General features: G+C 42.7%; 1 protein-coding gene across 4 annotated transcripts in view; it reads left to right on the forward strand.

Annotated features, from left to right (window-relative positions):
• The window catches only part of bicra (BRD4 interacting chromatin remodeling complex associated protein), an 81194-nt gene that overhangs the window by 51582 nt on the left and 14338 nt on the right, over nt 1-15274 (forward strand). For all 4 annotated transcript variants that reach the window (XM_071360254.1, XM_071360255.1, XM_071360257.1 and 1 more), the window contains 2 exons: nt 6240-6334; nt 8843-8945. In XM_071360254.1, coding sequence (XP_071216355.1) covers nt 6240-6334; nt 8843-8945 — 198 coding nt within the window. The remainder of the gene's footprint in view (nt 1-6239; nt 6335-8842; nt 8946-15274) is intronic.

The following is a 15274-nucleotide window of genomic DNA, read 5'->3' on the forward strand; positions in this document are numbered from 1 at the left end:
CATTGCGTTCTATGAATATAGGACCTAATACTAAACTTTTAACTACTTTAATACACATAAGTGAATTTGTCCCAATATTTTTGGTCCCCTAAAATGGAGGGACTATGTACAGAAAGTGCTGTAATTTCTGAACAATTCACCCGATATGAATGAAAATACCCTCAAAGTAAAGCTGACAGTCTGCACTTTCACCTCAGTCATTGTATCATTCCAAAATGCTGGAGTACAGAGCCATAACCACTAAAAAATATGTCACTGTCCCAATACTTAGGGAGTTCACTCAGTTCCTTTGGAAAGTATTCAGACCCCTTAACATTTGTTGATTTTTTCTCATCAATCTACACACAATACCCCATAATGACATCACAATACCCCATAATGACATCACAATACCCCATAAGGACATCACAATACCCCATAATGACATCACAATACCCCATAATGACATCACAATACCCCATAAGGACATCACAATACCCCATAATGACATCACAATACCCCATAAGGACATCACAATACCCCATAAGGACATCACAATACCCCATAAGGACATCACAATACCCCATAATGACATCACAATACCCCATAAGGACATCACAATACCCCATAAGGACATCACAATACCCCATAAGGACATCACAATACCCCATAAGGACATCACAATACCCCATAAGGACATCACAATACCCCATAAGGACATCACAATACCCCATAAGGACATCACAATACCCCATAAGGACATCACAATACCCCATAAGGACATCACAATACCCCATAAGGACATCACAATACCCCATAATGACATCACAATACCCCATAAGGACATCACAATACCCCATAAGGACATCACAATACCCCATAAGGACATCACAATACCCCATAATGACATCACAATACCCCATAAGGACATCACAATACCCCATAAGGACATCACAATACCCCATAAGGACATCACAATACCCCATAAGGACATCACAATACCCCATAAGGACATCACAATACCCCATAAGGACATCACAATACCCCATAAGGACATCACAATACCCCATAAGGACATCACAATACCCCATAAGGACATCACAATACCCCATAAGGACATCACAATACCCCATAAGGACATCACAATACCCCATAAGGACATCACAATACCCCATAATGACAAAGCAAAAACAGGTTTTTATTAGTGATGCACCGATATGACATTTTTGGCCGATATCCGATTGATTTTCCTTGCCAAAAAAACCCGATACCGATAACCGATATTTAACATTCATCTCAATGCTGGAGGTGTCGCTACAGTCCCTGGTTCGAATTCGGGCTGTATCACATCCGGCCGTGATTGGGAGTCCCATAGGGTGGCGCACATCGTCCAGGCCGTCATTAACTGACTTGCCTAGTTAAATAAAGGTTACACACACACACACCACACTGACCAAAAAGTTATTTTTTTGGCATTTACGTTTGTCCCCAATACCAGTAAAACATAAACAAAACCTATTTCTTTCACTTACTTGCTGTGCTGTTTCGTTGTTCATTTGTTCAGTCGTTTCATTCTCAACCAGGATTTCTATGGAACGCCGTTTGGATCTTTGCGTGTCAAAAAAGATACACGTCAAATAACACTATTTGATGTGTCAAAAAACACAACATAATCTGTTTCAGTAGCTATAGCTAGCTAGCTAATATAAAACATCTAAAATATCAATTATTTATAAGACCGTTTTTATTTGTGGTCCCGTGTGGCTCAGTTGGTAGAGCATGGCGCTTGCAACGCCAGGGTTGTGGGTTCATTCCCCACGGGGGGACCAGGATGAATATGTATGAACTTTCCAATTTGTAAGTCGCTCTGGATAAGATAAGCTGGATAAGAGCGTCTGCTAAATGACTTAAATGTAAATGTAAATGTGGTCGGACCCATCTATGTGAAGCTAGCCACAATAAGGATTAGCCACAATAGTGGACTTTGCGGTTAGCCTTCAAAATAAAAGTATGGCGTAATGCTAGTATTTGTATTCATTTGCATCACTGTCAATGACATACTTTTATTTTGAAGGCAAACGTCAAATTCCTCTATTGTGCCTAATCCTTATTGTGGCTAGCTTCACAACACATAACCCGGGCCGGTCGAGCATCACTAGCCAGATGAAGCTAGCTGGCTGCTTATAACGTTAGCTTTGGGCAACAGTGTTATGTAGCTGGCTAGCTATTTATTTTCATGAACTGAATTTCAATAGGCGAACAACAAGTGGCAACCTAGCTAATACTGACACAGAACCCAAACCGGCTGCGCACGTGCGCCATCGTGCATACATTTATTTTGTCCCCCTACACCAAACGTGATCACGACACGCAGGTTAAAATATCCTAACAAACTCTGAACCAATTACATTAATTTGGGGTCGAAAAGCATTAAACATGTATGGTAATTTAGCTAGTTAGCTTGCACTTGCTAGCTAATTTGTCCTGGAACATAAACATTGAGTTGTTATTTTACCTGAAATGCACAAGGTCCTCTACTCCAACAATTAATTCACACACAAAATGGCCAACCGAATAGCTTCTAGTCATCTCTCCTCCTTCCAGGCTTTTTCATCTTTGAATGTATATGGTGATTGGCATCTAAACTTTCAATGTTTTACCACGACGACCGGCAACACAGTTCATCTTTCAATCACCCACGTGGGTATAACCAATGAGGAGATGGCACGTGGGTACCTGCTTCAATAAACCAATAAGGAGATGGGCAGGACTTGCAGCGCGATCTGCGTCAGAAATATAAATTATTTATATTTTAGCCCTTTGCAACGCAGACGCAGTGTGGGTGCAATAATTTAATAACATAGATTTCAAAATGTATTTTGCGGCGCGAGCGGTGTATTCAGGGTATTACTCACAAGGATTCCTAAATCATTGCTAAGAATAATGAAAATGACTGCAGTCATTGTTTTCAAGCTGGTTGTATTGGTGCTAGCTAGGTACCAAGCTAAAGCTAGCTACCCCAGAAGTTGTGGTCGAAAAAATTATGCTTTATTACCAACGCTGTATTGTAAACACATCGTTCGTTTGTAGCCTGTGTTTGCAGACTTTTTTAGTACAGCTTTGACAGTGCTACTGTATCTTTTTTGACACGCTAAGACCCAAACCGCGTTCCATAGTATGTATGTCGTGAAGCTAATAGCAGTGACGCAACATCTGAAAAATTGCGCACTTGATAGTGTGTACCGGTGCTCGACCAGTTGGCGAAAGCCAACATCACCAACGACAGAGAACAGTTGGTTGTCAAGGGCAATGAATTCCATTATCTTGGCTTTAATGGATTTCTCCTTTGAGTTGTTTCGCTGAAATGTAATTACTTTTTCAAAATGACTGCTTGACTTGTTGACTGCACGATCCACACTGCAGACATTGTGGGCTAGGTTAGGAATACTGTGTCGCACACAAAATTTTACGTGCCGTTATTACGTTATATTCTGTTGAAGTCGGAAGTTTACATACACCTAGGATGGAGTCATTAACTTGTTTTTCAACCACTCCACAAATTTCTTGTTAATTAACAAACTATAGTTTTGGCAAGTCGGTTAGGACATCTACTTTGTGCATGACACAAGTCATTTTTCCAATAATTGTTTACAGACAGATTATTTCACTTATAATTGATAAAGGCCTGATTGGTGGAGTGCTGCAGAGATGGTTGTCCTTCTGGAAGGTTCTCCTATCTCCACAGAGGAACTATAGAGCTCTGTCAGTGACCATCAGGTTCTTGGTCACCTCCCTGACCAAGGCCCTTCTCCTCCGATTGCTCAGTTTGGCTGGGCCGCCAGCTCTAGGAAGAGTCTTGGTGGTTCCAAACTTATTCCATTTGGGAATGATGGAGGCCACTGTGTTCTTGGGGACCTTCAATGTTGCAGAAGTGTTTTGGTACCCTTCCCCAGATCTGTGTCTTGACACAATCCTGTCCCGGAGCTCTACAGACAATTCCTTCGACCTCATGGCTTGGTTTTTGCTCTGACATGCACTGTCAACTGTGGGACCTTGTATAAACAGGTGTGTGCCTTTCCAAATCATGTCCAATCAATTGAATTTACCACAGGTGGACTCCAATCAAGTTGTAGAAACATCTCAAGGATGATCAATGGAAACAGGATGCACCTGAGCTCAATTTCAAGTCTCATACCAAAGGGTCTGAACACTTATGTAAATAAGGTATTTCTGGGGTATTGTGACGTCATTATGGGGTATTGTGACGCCATTATGGGGTATTGTGTGTAGATTGCTGAGGATTTAAAAAAAAATTGAATTCATTTTAGAGTAAGGCTGTAACATAATCATGTGGAAAAAAAGTCAAGGGGTCTGAATACCATCCGAAGGCACAATATACAGTAGCAGTCAACGGTTTGGACACACCTACTCATTCAAGGGTTTCTCTTAATTTTCACTATTTATTCCACTATTAGGCACAATAGTGGAATTTATTCTACATTATCAAAACTATGAAATAACACATATGGAATCATGTAGTAACCAAAAAAGTGTTAAACAAATCAAAATATATTTTATATTTGAGATTCTTCAAAGTAGCCACCCTTTGCCTTGATGACAGCTTTTGCACACTCTTGGCATTCTCTCAACCAGCTTCATGAGGTAGTCACCTGGAATGCATTTCAACTAACAAGTGAGCCTTGTTAAAAGTGAATTTGTGGAATTTCTTTCCTCAATGTATTTTAGCCAATCAGTTGTGTTGTGACAAGGTAGCGGTGGTATATAGAAGATAGCCCTATTTGGTAAGAAACCTCAGAATTACCAACCTCAGAATTACCTGCCTCAGAAATTGCAGCCAAAATAAATGCTTCACAGAGTTCAAGTAACAGACACGTCTCAACATAAACTGTTCAGAGACTGCGTGAATCAGACCATCATGTTCCAATTGCTGTGAAGAAACCACAACTAAAGGACACCAATATGAAGAAGAGACTTGCTTGGGCCAAGAAACACGAGCAATGGACATTAGACCGGTGGAAATCTGTCCTTTGGTCTGATGATTCCAAATGTGAGATTTTTGGCTCCAACCGCCCTGTCTTTGTGAGACACAGAGTAGGTGAACAGATGATCTCCACATGTGTGGTTCCCACCGTGAAGCATGGAGGAGGAGGTGTGATGGTGCTTTGCTGGTGACACAGCATTCTGCAGCGATACGCCCTCCCATCTGGTTTGCGCTTAGTGGGACTGTTATTTGTTTTTCAACAGGACAATGATCCAACACACATCCAGGCTGTGTAAGGGCTATTTGACCAAAAGGAGAGTGATGGAGTTCTGCATCAGATGACCTGGCCTCCACAATCACCCGACCTCAAACCAATTGAGATGGTATGGGATGAGTTGGACCCCAGAGTGAAGGAAAAGCAACCAACAAGTGCTCAGCATATGTGGGAACTCCTTCAAGACTGTTGGAAAAGCATTCCAGGTGAAGCTGGTTGAGAGAATGCCAAAAGTGGGCAAAGCTGTCATCAAGGCAAAGGGTGGCGACTTTGAAGAATCTCAAATATATAAAATAAAATATATTTTGATTTGTTAAAAAAAAAAATGTTTACTACATGATTCCATATGTGTTATTTCATAGTTGTGATGTCTTCACTATTATTCTAAAATGTAGAAAATAGTACAAATAAAGAAAAACCCTTGAATGAGTAGGTGTGTCCAAACATTTCACTGTTACTGTGTGTATATTCATATGTCTGCTGCAACTAGACAAGATAAAATTAGTTTTGATCAGTAAACTTTTGACTGGTACTGTGTGTGTGTGTGTGTGTGTGTAGTTATTTGTATCAATATTTTTTGCTAGGTGTTGCTAGTCGTCTGTTCCTTTGCCAAAACTAGTTATCCATCTTATATTTAAATAGTGAGCATGTTTTCAGCACTTTATTTCCTGATCAAAAACCATTCTCATGCTCTCTCTTGTCTCGTTGCAGCAGACGTATAGTGAGCCATATGTTTGGGACATCCGAATCACATTAAAATAGCAATACATATCGTATCGTGATAATATCATATCGTGAGGTCCCTGGCAATTCCCAGCCCTAATGTGTATGGTCGGGAGTGACCACATGACCTGACCAGAAACTCCCAGCCCTAATGTGTATGGTCGGGAGTGACCACATGACCTGACCAGAAACTCCCAGCCCTAATTACCGTTTGGTTCCCACCGTCTGATGTCTCATGTTCCGTTCTCTCTGCCCTCTTAGTTGATGATGAGTTTGAGAGTGTTTCCAGCCAGCTCCTGAAGAGAACTCAAGCCATGCTGGATAAATACAGACACCTGCTTTTTGAGGAATCAACGGTAAGTAAATCATATTATTTTACGTTATTATCAACAGTAAGTTATTAATAATGTTAATTAATATTGCTAATTTTTTTCTCTCACATTGATCTCAATCGTTCTTGTCCTTCTCCCTGTATTAAGGTCCGTCTCCTTACTCAGCCCTCACTAGGATTCCTTCTGTCTGTTCAGTGTGTTCTTTCTGTCCCTCACTAGGATTCCTTCTGTCTGTTCAGCGTGTTCTTTCTGTCCCTCACTAGGATTCCTTCTGTCAGTTCAGCGTGTTCTTTCTGTCCCTCACTAGGATTCCTTCTGTCAGTTCAGCGTGTTCTATCTGTCTCTCACTAGGATTCCTTCTGTCAGTTCAGCGTGTTCTTTCTGTCCCTCACTAGGATTCCTTCTGTCAGTTCAGCGTGTTCTTTCTGTCCCTCACTAGGATTCCTTCTGTATGTTCAGCGTGTTCTTTCTGTCCTCACTAGGATTCCTTCTGTCTGTTCAGTGTGTTCTTTCTGTCCCTCACTAGGATTCCTTCTGTCTGTTCAGTGTGTCCCTCACTAGGATTCCTTCTGTCTGTTCAGTGTGTCCCTCACTAGGATTCCTTCTGTCTGTTCAGTGTGTTCTTTCTGTCCCTCACTAGGATTCCTTCTGTCTGTTCAGTGTGTTCTTTCTGTCCCTCACTAGGATTCCTTCTGTCTGTTCAGTGTATTCTTTCTGTCCCTCACTAGGATTCCTTCTGTCTGTTCAGTGTGTTCTTTCTGTCCCTCACTAGGATTCCTTCTGTCTGTTCAGTGTGTTCTTTCTGTCCCTCACTAGGATTCCTTCTGTCTGTTCAGTGTGTTCTTTCTGTCCCTCACTAGGATTCCTTCTGTCTGTTCAGTCTGTCCCTCACTAGGATTGTCTTTCTGTCCCTCACTAGGATTCCTTCTGTCTGTTCAGTGTATTCTTTCTGTCCCTCACTCGGATTCCTTCTCTGTTCAGTGTATTCTTTCTGTCCCTCACTAGGATTCCTTCTGTCTGTTCGGTGTGTTCTTGCTGTCCCTCACTAGGATTCCTTCTGTCTGTTCGGTGTGTTCTTTCTGTCCCTCACTAGGATTCCTTCTGTCTGTTCAGTGTGTTCTATCTGTCCCTCACTAGGATTTCTTCTGTCTGTTCAGCGTGTTCTTTCTGTCCCTCACTAGGATTCCTTCTGTCTGTTCGGTGTGTTCTTGCTGTCCCTCACTCGGATTCCTTCTCTGTTCAGTGTATTCTTTCTGTCCCTCACTAGGATTCCTTCTGTCTGTTCGGTGTGTTCTTGCTGTCCCTCACTAGGATTCCTTCTGTCTGTTCGGTGTGTTCTTGCTGTCCCTCACTAGGATTCCTTCTGTCTGTTCGGTGTGTTCTTTCTGTCCCTCACTAGGATTCCTTCTGTCTGTTCAGTGTGTTCTATCTGTCCCTCACTAGGATTCCTTCTGTCTGTTCAGTGTGTTCTTTCTGTCCCTCACTAGGATTCCTTCTGTCTGTTCAGTGTGTTCTTTCTGTCCCTCACTAGGATTCCTTCTGTCTGTTCAGTGTGTTCTTTCTGTCCCTCACTAGGATTCCTTCTGTCTGTTCAGTGTGTTCTTTCTGTCCCTCACTAGGATTGTCTTTCTGTCCCTCACTAGGATTCCTTCTGTCTGTTCAGTGTGTTCTATCTGTCCCTCACTAGGATTCCTTCTGTCTGTTCAGTGTGTTCTTTCTGTCCCTCACTAGGATTGTCTTTCTGTCCCTCACTAGGATTCCTTCTGTCAGTTCAGTGTGTTCTTTCTGTCCCTCACTAGGATTCCTTCTGTCTGTTCAGTGTGTTCTATCTGTCCCTCACTAGGATTCCTTCTGTCTGTTCAGTGTGTTCTTTCTGTCCCTCACTAGGATTCCTTCTGTCTGTTCAGTGTGTCCCTCACTAGGATTCCTTCTGTCTGTTCAGCGTGTTCTTTCTGTCCCTCACTAGGATTCCTTCTGTCTGTTCAGTGTGTTCTTTCTGTCCCTCACTAGGATTCCTTCTGTCTGTTCAGTGTGTTCTTTCTGTCCCTCACTAGGATTCCTTCTGTCTGTTCAGTGTGTTCTTTCTGTCCCTCACTAGGATTCCTTCTGTCTGTTCAGTGTGTTCTTTCTGTCCCTCACTAGGATTCCTTCTGTCTGTTCAGTGTGTTCTTTCTGTCCCTCACTAGGATTCCTTCTGTCTGTTCAGTGTGTTCTATCTGTCCCTCATTAGGATTCCTTCTGTCTGTTCAGTGTGTTCTTTCTGTCCCTCACTAGGATTGTCTTTCTGTCCCTCATTAGGATTGTCTTTCTGTCCCTCACTAGGATTGTCTTTCTGTCCCTCACTAGGATTGTCTTTCTGTCCCTCACTAGGATTCCTTCTGTCTGTTCAGCGTGTTCTTTCTGTCCCTCACTAGGATTGTCTTTCTGTCCCTCACTAGGATTGTCTTGCTAACTGATGTGCTATGGCGTATTGATTGATTGATTGATTGATTGATTGGCTGGTTGGCTGTGTCCCTGTCGTATGTTTCACAGCGCCTCGGCCCGTCAGCTGAGATGGTAATGATGGACAGGATGTTTATTCAGGAGGAGAAGATCTCTCTGGGACAGGACCGTATCCTCGCCAGGGACAGACCTGGTAATACTATACTGTGTGTGTGTGTATACACAGTTGAAGTCGGAAGTTTACATACACCTTAGCCAAATGTGGGAAAACTGAGTTTAAATGTAATTCCTGACATTTAATCCTAGTAAAAATTCCCTGATTTAGGTCAGTTAGGATCACCGCTTTATTTTAAGAATGTGAATTGTCTGAATAGTAGTAGAGAGAATTATTTATTTCAGCTTTTATTTCTTTCATCACATTCCCAGTGGGTCAGAAGTTTACATACAAATGAAATCAAATGTATTTATAAAGCCCTTCTTACATCAGCTGATATCTCAAAGTGCTATACAGAAACCCAGCCTAAACCCCAAACAGCAAGCGATGTAGAAGCACGGTGACTAGGAAAAACTCCCTAGAATACACATACACTCAATTAGTATTTGGTAGCATTGCCTTTAAATTGTTTAACTCGGGTCAAACTTTTCGGGTAGCCTTCCTTCCACAAGCTTCCCACAATAAGTTGGGTGAATTTTGGCCCATTCCTCCTGACAGAGCTGGTGTAACTGAGTCAGGTTTGTATGTCTCCTTACTCACACACGCTTTTTCAGTTCTGCCCACACATTTTCTATAGGATTGAGGTCAGGGCTTTGTGATGGCCACTCCAATACCTTGACTTTGTTGTCCTGAAGCCATTTTGCCACAACTTTGGGAGTATGCTTGGGGTCATTGTCCATTTGGAAGACCCATTTGCAACCAAGCTTTAACTTCCTGACTGATGTCTTGAGATCTTCCTTCAATTTATCCACATAATTTTCCTGCCTCATGATGCCATCTATTTTGTGAAGTGCACCAGTCCCTCTTGCAGAAAAATCAGCCCCACGACATGATGCTGCCACCCCCGTGCTTCACGGTTGGGATGATGTTCTTCGGCTTGCAAGCCTCCCCCTTTTTCTTTTTTTTTTTAACTTCAGATTTCAACTGTATATATATATATATATATGTATATCTAGATAGGTGTGTGTGTGTATAGATATATATATAGATAGAGATAGATAGATATATACAGTGGGGAGAACAAGTATTTGATACACTGCCGATTTTGCAGGTTTTCCTACTTACAAAGCATGTAGAGGTCTGTAATTTTTATCATAGGTACACTTCAACTGTGAGAGACGGAATCTAAAACAAAAATCCAGAAAATCACATTGTGTGATTTTTAAATAATTAATTTGCATTTTATTGCATGACATAAGTATTTGATACATCAGAAAAGCAGAACTTAATATTTGGTACAGAAACCTTTGTTTGCAATTACAGAGCTCATACGTTTCCTGTAGTTCTTGACCATGTTTGCACACACTGCAGCAGGGATTTTGGCCCACTCCTCCATACAGACCTTCCCCAGATCCTTCAGGTTTCGGGGCTGTCGCTGGGCAATACGGACTTTCAGCTCCCTCCAAAGATTTTCTATTGGGTTCAGGTCTGGAGACTGGCTAGACCACTCCAGGACCTTGAGATGCTTCTTACGGAGCCACTCCTTAGTTGCCCTGGCTGTGTGTTTCGTTTCGTTGTCATGCTGGAAGACCCAGCCACGACCCATCTTCAATGCTCTTACTGAGGGAAGGAGGTTGTTGGCCAAGATCTTGCGATACATGGCCCCATCCATCCTCCCCTCAATACGGTGCATTCGTCCTGACCCCTTTGCAGAAAAGCATCCCCAAAGAATGATGTTTCCACCTCCATGCTTCACGGTTGGGATGGGTTCTTGGGGTTGTACTCATCATCCTTCTTCCTCCAAACACGGCGAGTGGAGTTTAGACCAAAAAGCTCTATTTTTGTCTCATCAGACCACACTACCTTCTCCTATTCCTCCTCTGGATCATCCAGATGGTCATTGGCAAACTTCAGACGGGCCTGGACATGCGCTGGCTTGAGCAGGGGGACCTTGCGTGCGCTGCAGGATTTTAATCCATGACGGCGTGGTGTGTTACTAATGGTTTTCTTTGAGACTGTGGTCCCAGCTCTCTTCAGGTCATTGACCAGGTACTGCCGTGTAGTTCTGGGCTGATCCCTCACCTTCCTCATGATCATTGATGCCCCACGAGGTGAGATCTTGCATGGAGCCCCAGGCCGAGGGTGATTGACCGTCATCTTGAACTTCTTCCATTTTCTAATAATTGCGCCAACAGTTGTTGCCTTCTCACCAAGCTGCTTGCCTATTGTCCTGTAGCCCATCCCAGCCTTGTGCAGGTCTACAATTTTATCCCTGATGTCCTTACACAGCTCTCTGGTCTTGGCCATTGTGGAGATGTTGGAGTCTGTTTGATTGAGTGTGTGGACAGGTGTCTTTTATACAGGTAACGAGTTCAAACAGGTGCAGTTAATACAGGTAATGAGTGGAGAACAGGAGGGCTTCTTAAAGAAAACCTAACAGGTCTTTGAGAGCCGGAATTCTTACTGGTTGGTAGGTGATCAAATACTTATGTCATGCAATAAAATGCAAATTAATTACTTAAAAATCATACAATGTGATTTTCTGGATTTTTGTTTTAGATTCCGTCTCTCACAGTTGAAGTGTACCTATGATAAAAATTACAGACCTCTACATGCTTTGTAAGTAGGAAAACCTGCAAAATCGGCAGTGTATCAAATACTTGTTCTCCCCACTGTATATAGATAGGTACAGTGGGGCAAAAAAGTATTTAGTCAGCCACCAATTGTGCAAGTTCTCCCACTTAAAAAGATGAGAGAGGCCTGTAATTTTCATCATAGGTACACTTCAACTATGACAGACAAAATGAGGAAAAAAAATCCAGAAAATCACATTGTAGGATTTTTTATGAATGTATTTGCAAATTATGGTGGAAAATAAGTATTTGGTCACCTACAAACAAGCAAGATATCTGGCTCTCACAGACCTGTAACTTCTTCTTTAAGAGGCTCCTCTGTCCTCCACTCGTTACCTGTATTAATGGCACCTGTTTGAACTTGTTATCAGTATAAAAGACACCTGTCCACAACCTCAAACAGTCACATTCCAAACTCCACTATGGCCAAGACCAAAGAGCTGTCAAAGGACACCAGAAACAAAATTGTAGACCTGCAGCAGGCTGGGAAGACTGAATCTGCAATAGGTAAGCAGCTTGGTTTGAAGAAATCAACTGTGGGAGCAATTATTAGGAAATGGAAGACATACAAGACCACTGATAATCTCCCTCGATCTGGGGCTCCACGCAAGATCTCACCCCATGGGGTCAAAATGATCACAAGAACGGTGAGCAAAAATCCCAGAACCACACGGGGGGACCTAGTGAATGACCTGCAGAGAGCTGGGACCAAAGTAACAAAGCCTACCATCAGTAACACACTACGCCGCCAGGGACTCAAATCCTGCAGTGCCAGACGTGTCCCCCTGCTTAAGCCAGTACATGTCCAGGCCCGTCTGAAGTTTGCTAGAGAGCATTTGGATGATCCAGAAGAAGATTGGGAGAATGTCATATGGTCAGATGAAACCAAAATAGAACTTTTGATAAAAACTCAACTCGTCGTGTTTGGAGGACAAAGAATGCTGAGTTGCATCCAAAGAACACCATACCTACTGTGAAGCATGGGGGTGGAAACATCATGCTTTGGGGCTGTTTTTCTGCAAAGGGACCAGAACGACTGATCCGTGTAAAGGAAAGAATGAATGGGGCCATGTATCGTGAGATTTTGAGTGAAAACCTACGTCCATCAGCAAGGACATTGAAGATGAAACGTGGCTGGGTCTTTCAGCATGACAATGATCCCAAACACACCGCCCGGGCAACAAAGGAGTGGCTTCGTAAGAAGCATTTCAAGGTCCTGGAGTGGCCTAGCCAGTCTCCAGATCTCAACCCCATAGAAAATCTTTGGAAGGAGTTGAAAGTCCGTGTTGCCCAGCAACAGCCCCAAAACATCATTGCTCTAGAGGAGATCTGCATGGAGGAATGGGCAAAAATACCAGCAACAGGGTGTGAAAACCTTGTGAAGACTTACAGAAAACGTTTGACCTCTTTCATTGCCAACAAAGGGTATATAGCAAAGTATTGAGATAAACTTTTGTTATTGACCAAATACTTATTTTCCACCATAATTTGCAAACAAATTCATTAAAAATCCTACAATGTGATTTTCTGGATTTCTTTTTCTCATTTTGTCTGTCATAGTTGAAGTGTACCTATGATGAAAATTACAGGCCTCTCTCATCTTTTTAAGTGGGAGAACTTGCACAATTGGTGGCTGACTAAATACTTTTTTGCCCCACTGTATGTGTGTGTGTATAGATATATATATATATATAGATAGATAGATAGATATATCTAGATGGGTATGTGTATGTATATATATATATATATACAGTGGGGAGAACAAGTATTTGATACACTGCCGATTTTGCAGGTTTTCCTACTTACAAAGCATGTAGAGGTCTGTAATTTTGATCACAGGTACACTTCAACTGTGAGAGACGGAATCTAAAACAAAAATCCAGAAAATCACATTGTATGATTTTTAAGTAATTAATTTGCATTTTATTGCATGACATAAGTATTTGATACATCAGAAAAGCAGAACTTAATATTTGGTACAGAAACCTTTGTTTGCAATTACAGAGATCATACGTTTCCTGTAGTTCTTGACCAGGTTTGCACACACTGCAGCAGGGATTTTGGCCCACTCCTCCATACAGACCTTCTCCAGATCCTTCAGGTTTCGGGGCTGTCGCTGGGCAATACGGACTTTCAGCTCCCTCCAAAGATTTTCTATTGGGTTCAGGTCTGGAGACTGGCTAGGCCACTCCAGGACCTTGAGATGCTTCTTACGGAGCCACTCCTTAGTTGCCCTGGCTGTGTGTTTCGGGTCGTTGTCATGCTGGAAGACCCAGCCACGACCTATCTTCAATGCTCTTACTGAGGGAAGGAGGTTGTTGGCCAAGATCTCGCGATGCATGGCCCCATCCATCCTCCCCTCAATACGGTGCAGTCGTCCTGTCCCCTTTGCAGAAAAGCATCCCCAAAGAATGATGTTTCCACCTCCAAGCTTCACGGTTAGGATGGTGTTCTTGGGGTTGTACTAATCCTTCTTCTTCCTCCAAACACGGCGAGTGGAGTTTAGACCAAAAAGCTCTATTTTTGTCTCATCAGACCACATGACCTTCTCCAATTCCTCCTCTGGATCATCCAGATGGTCATTGGCAAACTTCAGACGGGCCTGGACATGCGCTGGCTTGAGCAGGGGGACCTTGCGTGCGCTGCAGGATTTTAATCCATGACGGCGTAGTGTGTTACTAATGGTTTTCTTTGAGACTGTGGTCCCAGCTCTCTTCAGGTCATTGACCAGGTCCTGCCGTGTAGTTCTGGGCTGATCCCTCACCTTCCTCATGATCATTGATGCCCCACGAGGTGAGATCTTGCATGGAGCCCCAGACCGAGGGTGATTGACCGTCATCTTGAACTTCTTCCATTTTCTAATAATTGCGCCAACAGTTGTTGCCTTCTCACCAAGCTGCTTACCTATTGTCCTGTAGCCCATCCCAGCCTTGTGCAGGTCTACAATTTTATCCCTGATGTCCTTACACAGCTCTCTGGTCTTGGCCATTGTGGAGAGGTTGTAGTCTGTTTGATTGAGTGTGTGGACAGGTGTCTTTTATACAGGTAACGAGTTCAAACAGGTGCAGTTAATACAGGTAATGAGTGGAGAACAGGAGGGCTTCTTAAAGAAAAACTAACAGGTCTGTGAGAGCCGGAATTCTTACTGGTTGGTAGGTGATCAAATACTTATGTCATGCAATAAAATGCGAATTAATTACTTAAAAATCATACAATGTGATTTTCTGGATTTTTGTTTTAAATTCCGTCTCTCACAGTTGAAGTGTACCTATGATAAAAATTACAGACCTCTACATGCTTTGTAAGTAGGAAAACCTGCAAAATCGGCAGTGTATCAAATACTTGTTCTCCCCACTGTATATATATGAATGGATGGATGGATGGATATACACTGCATGTCGTCGAACATCTTGTTCCAAAATCATTGGCATTAATATGGAGTTGGTCCCCTCTGCTGCTATAACAGCCTCCACTCTTCTGGGAAGGCTTTCCACTAGATGTTGGAACATTGCTGCTGTAACAGCCTCTTCCGTTCTGGGGAGACTTTCCACTAGATGTTGGAACATTGCTGCTATAACAGCCTCCACTCTTCTGGGAAGGCTTTCCACTAGATGCTGGAACATTGCTGCTATAACAGCCTCCACTCTTCTGGGAAGGCTTTCCACTAGATGTTGGAACATTGCTGCTATAACAGCCTCCACTCTTCTGGGAAGGCTTTCCACTAGATGTTGGAAC

Source organism: Salvelinus alpinus, chromosome 22, assembly GCF_045679555.1.
Source record: "Salvelinus alpinus chromosome 22, SLU_Salpinus.1, whole genome shotgun sequence".
In the NCBI taxonomy this organism is placed as follows: domain Eukaryota; kingdom Metazoa; phylum Chordata; class Actinopteri; order Salmoniformes; family Salmonidae; genus Salvelinus; species Salvelinus alpinus.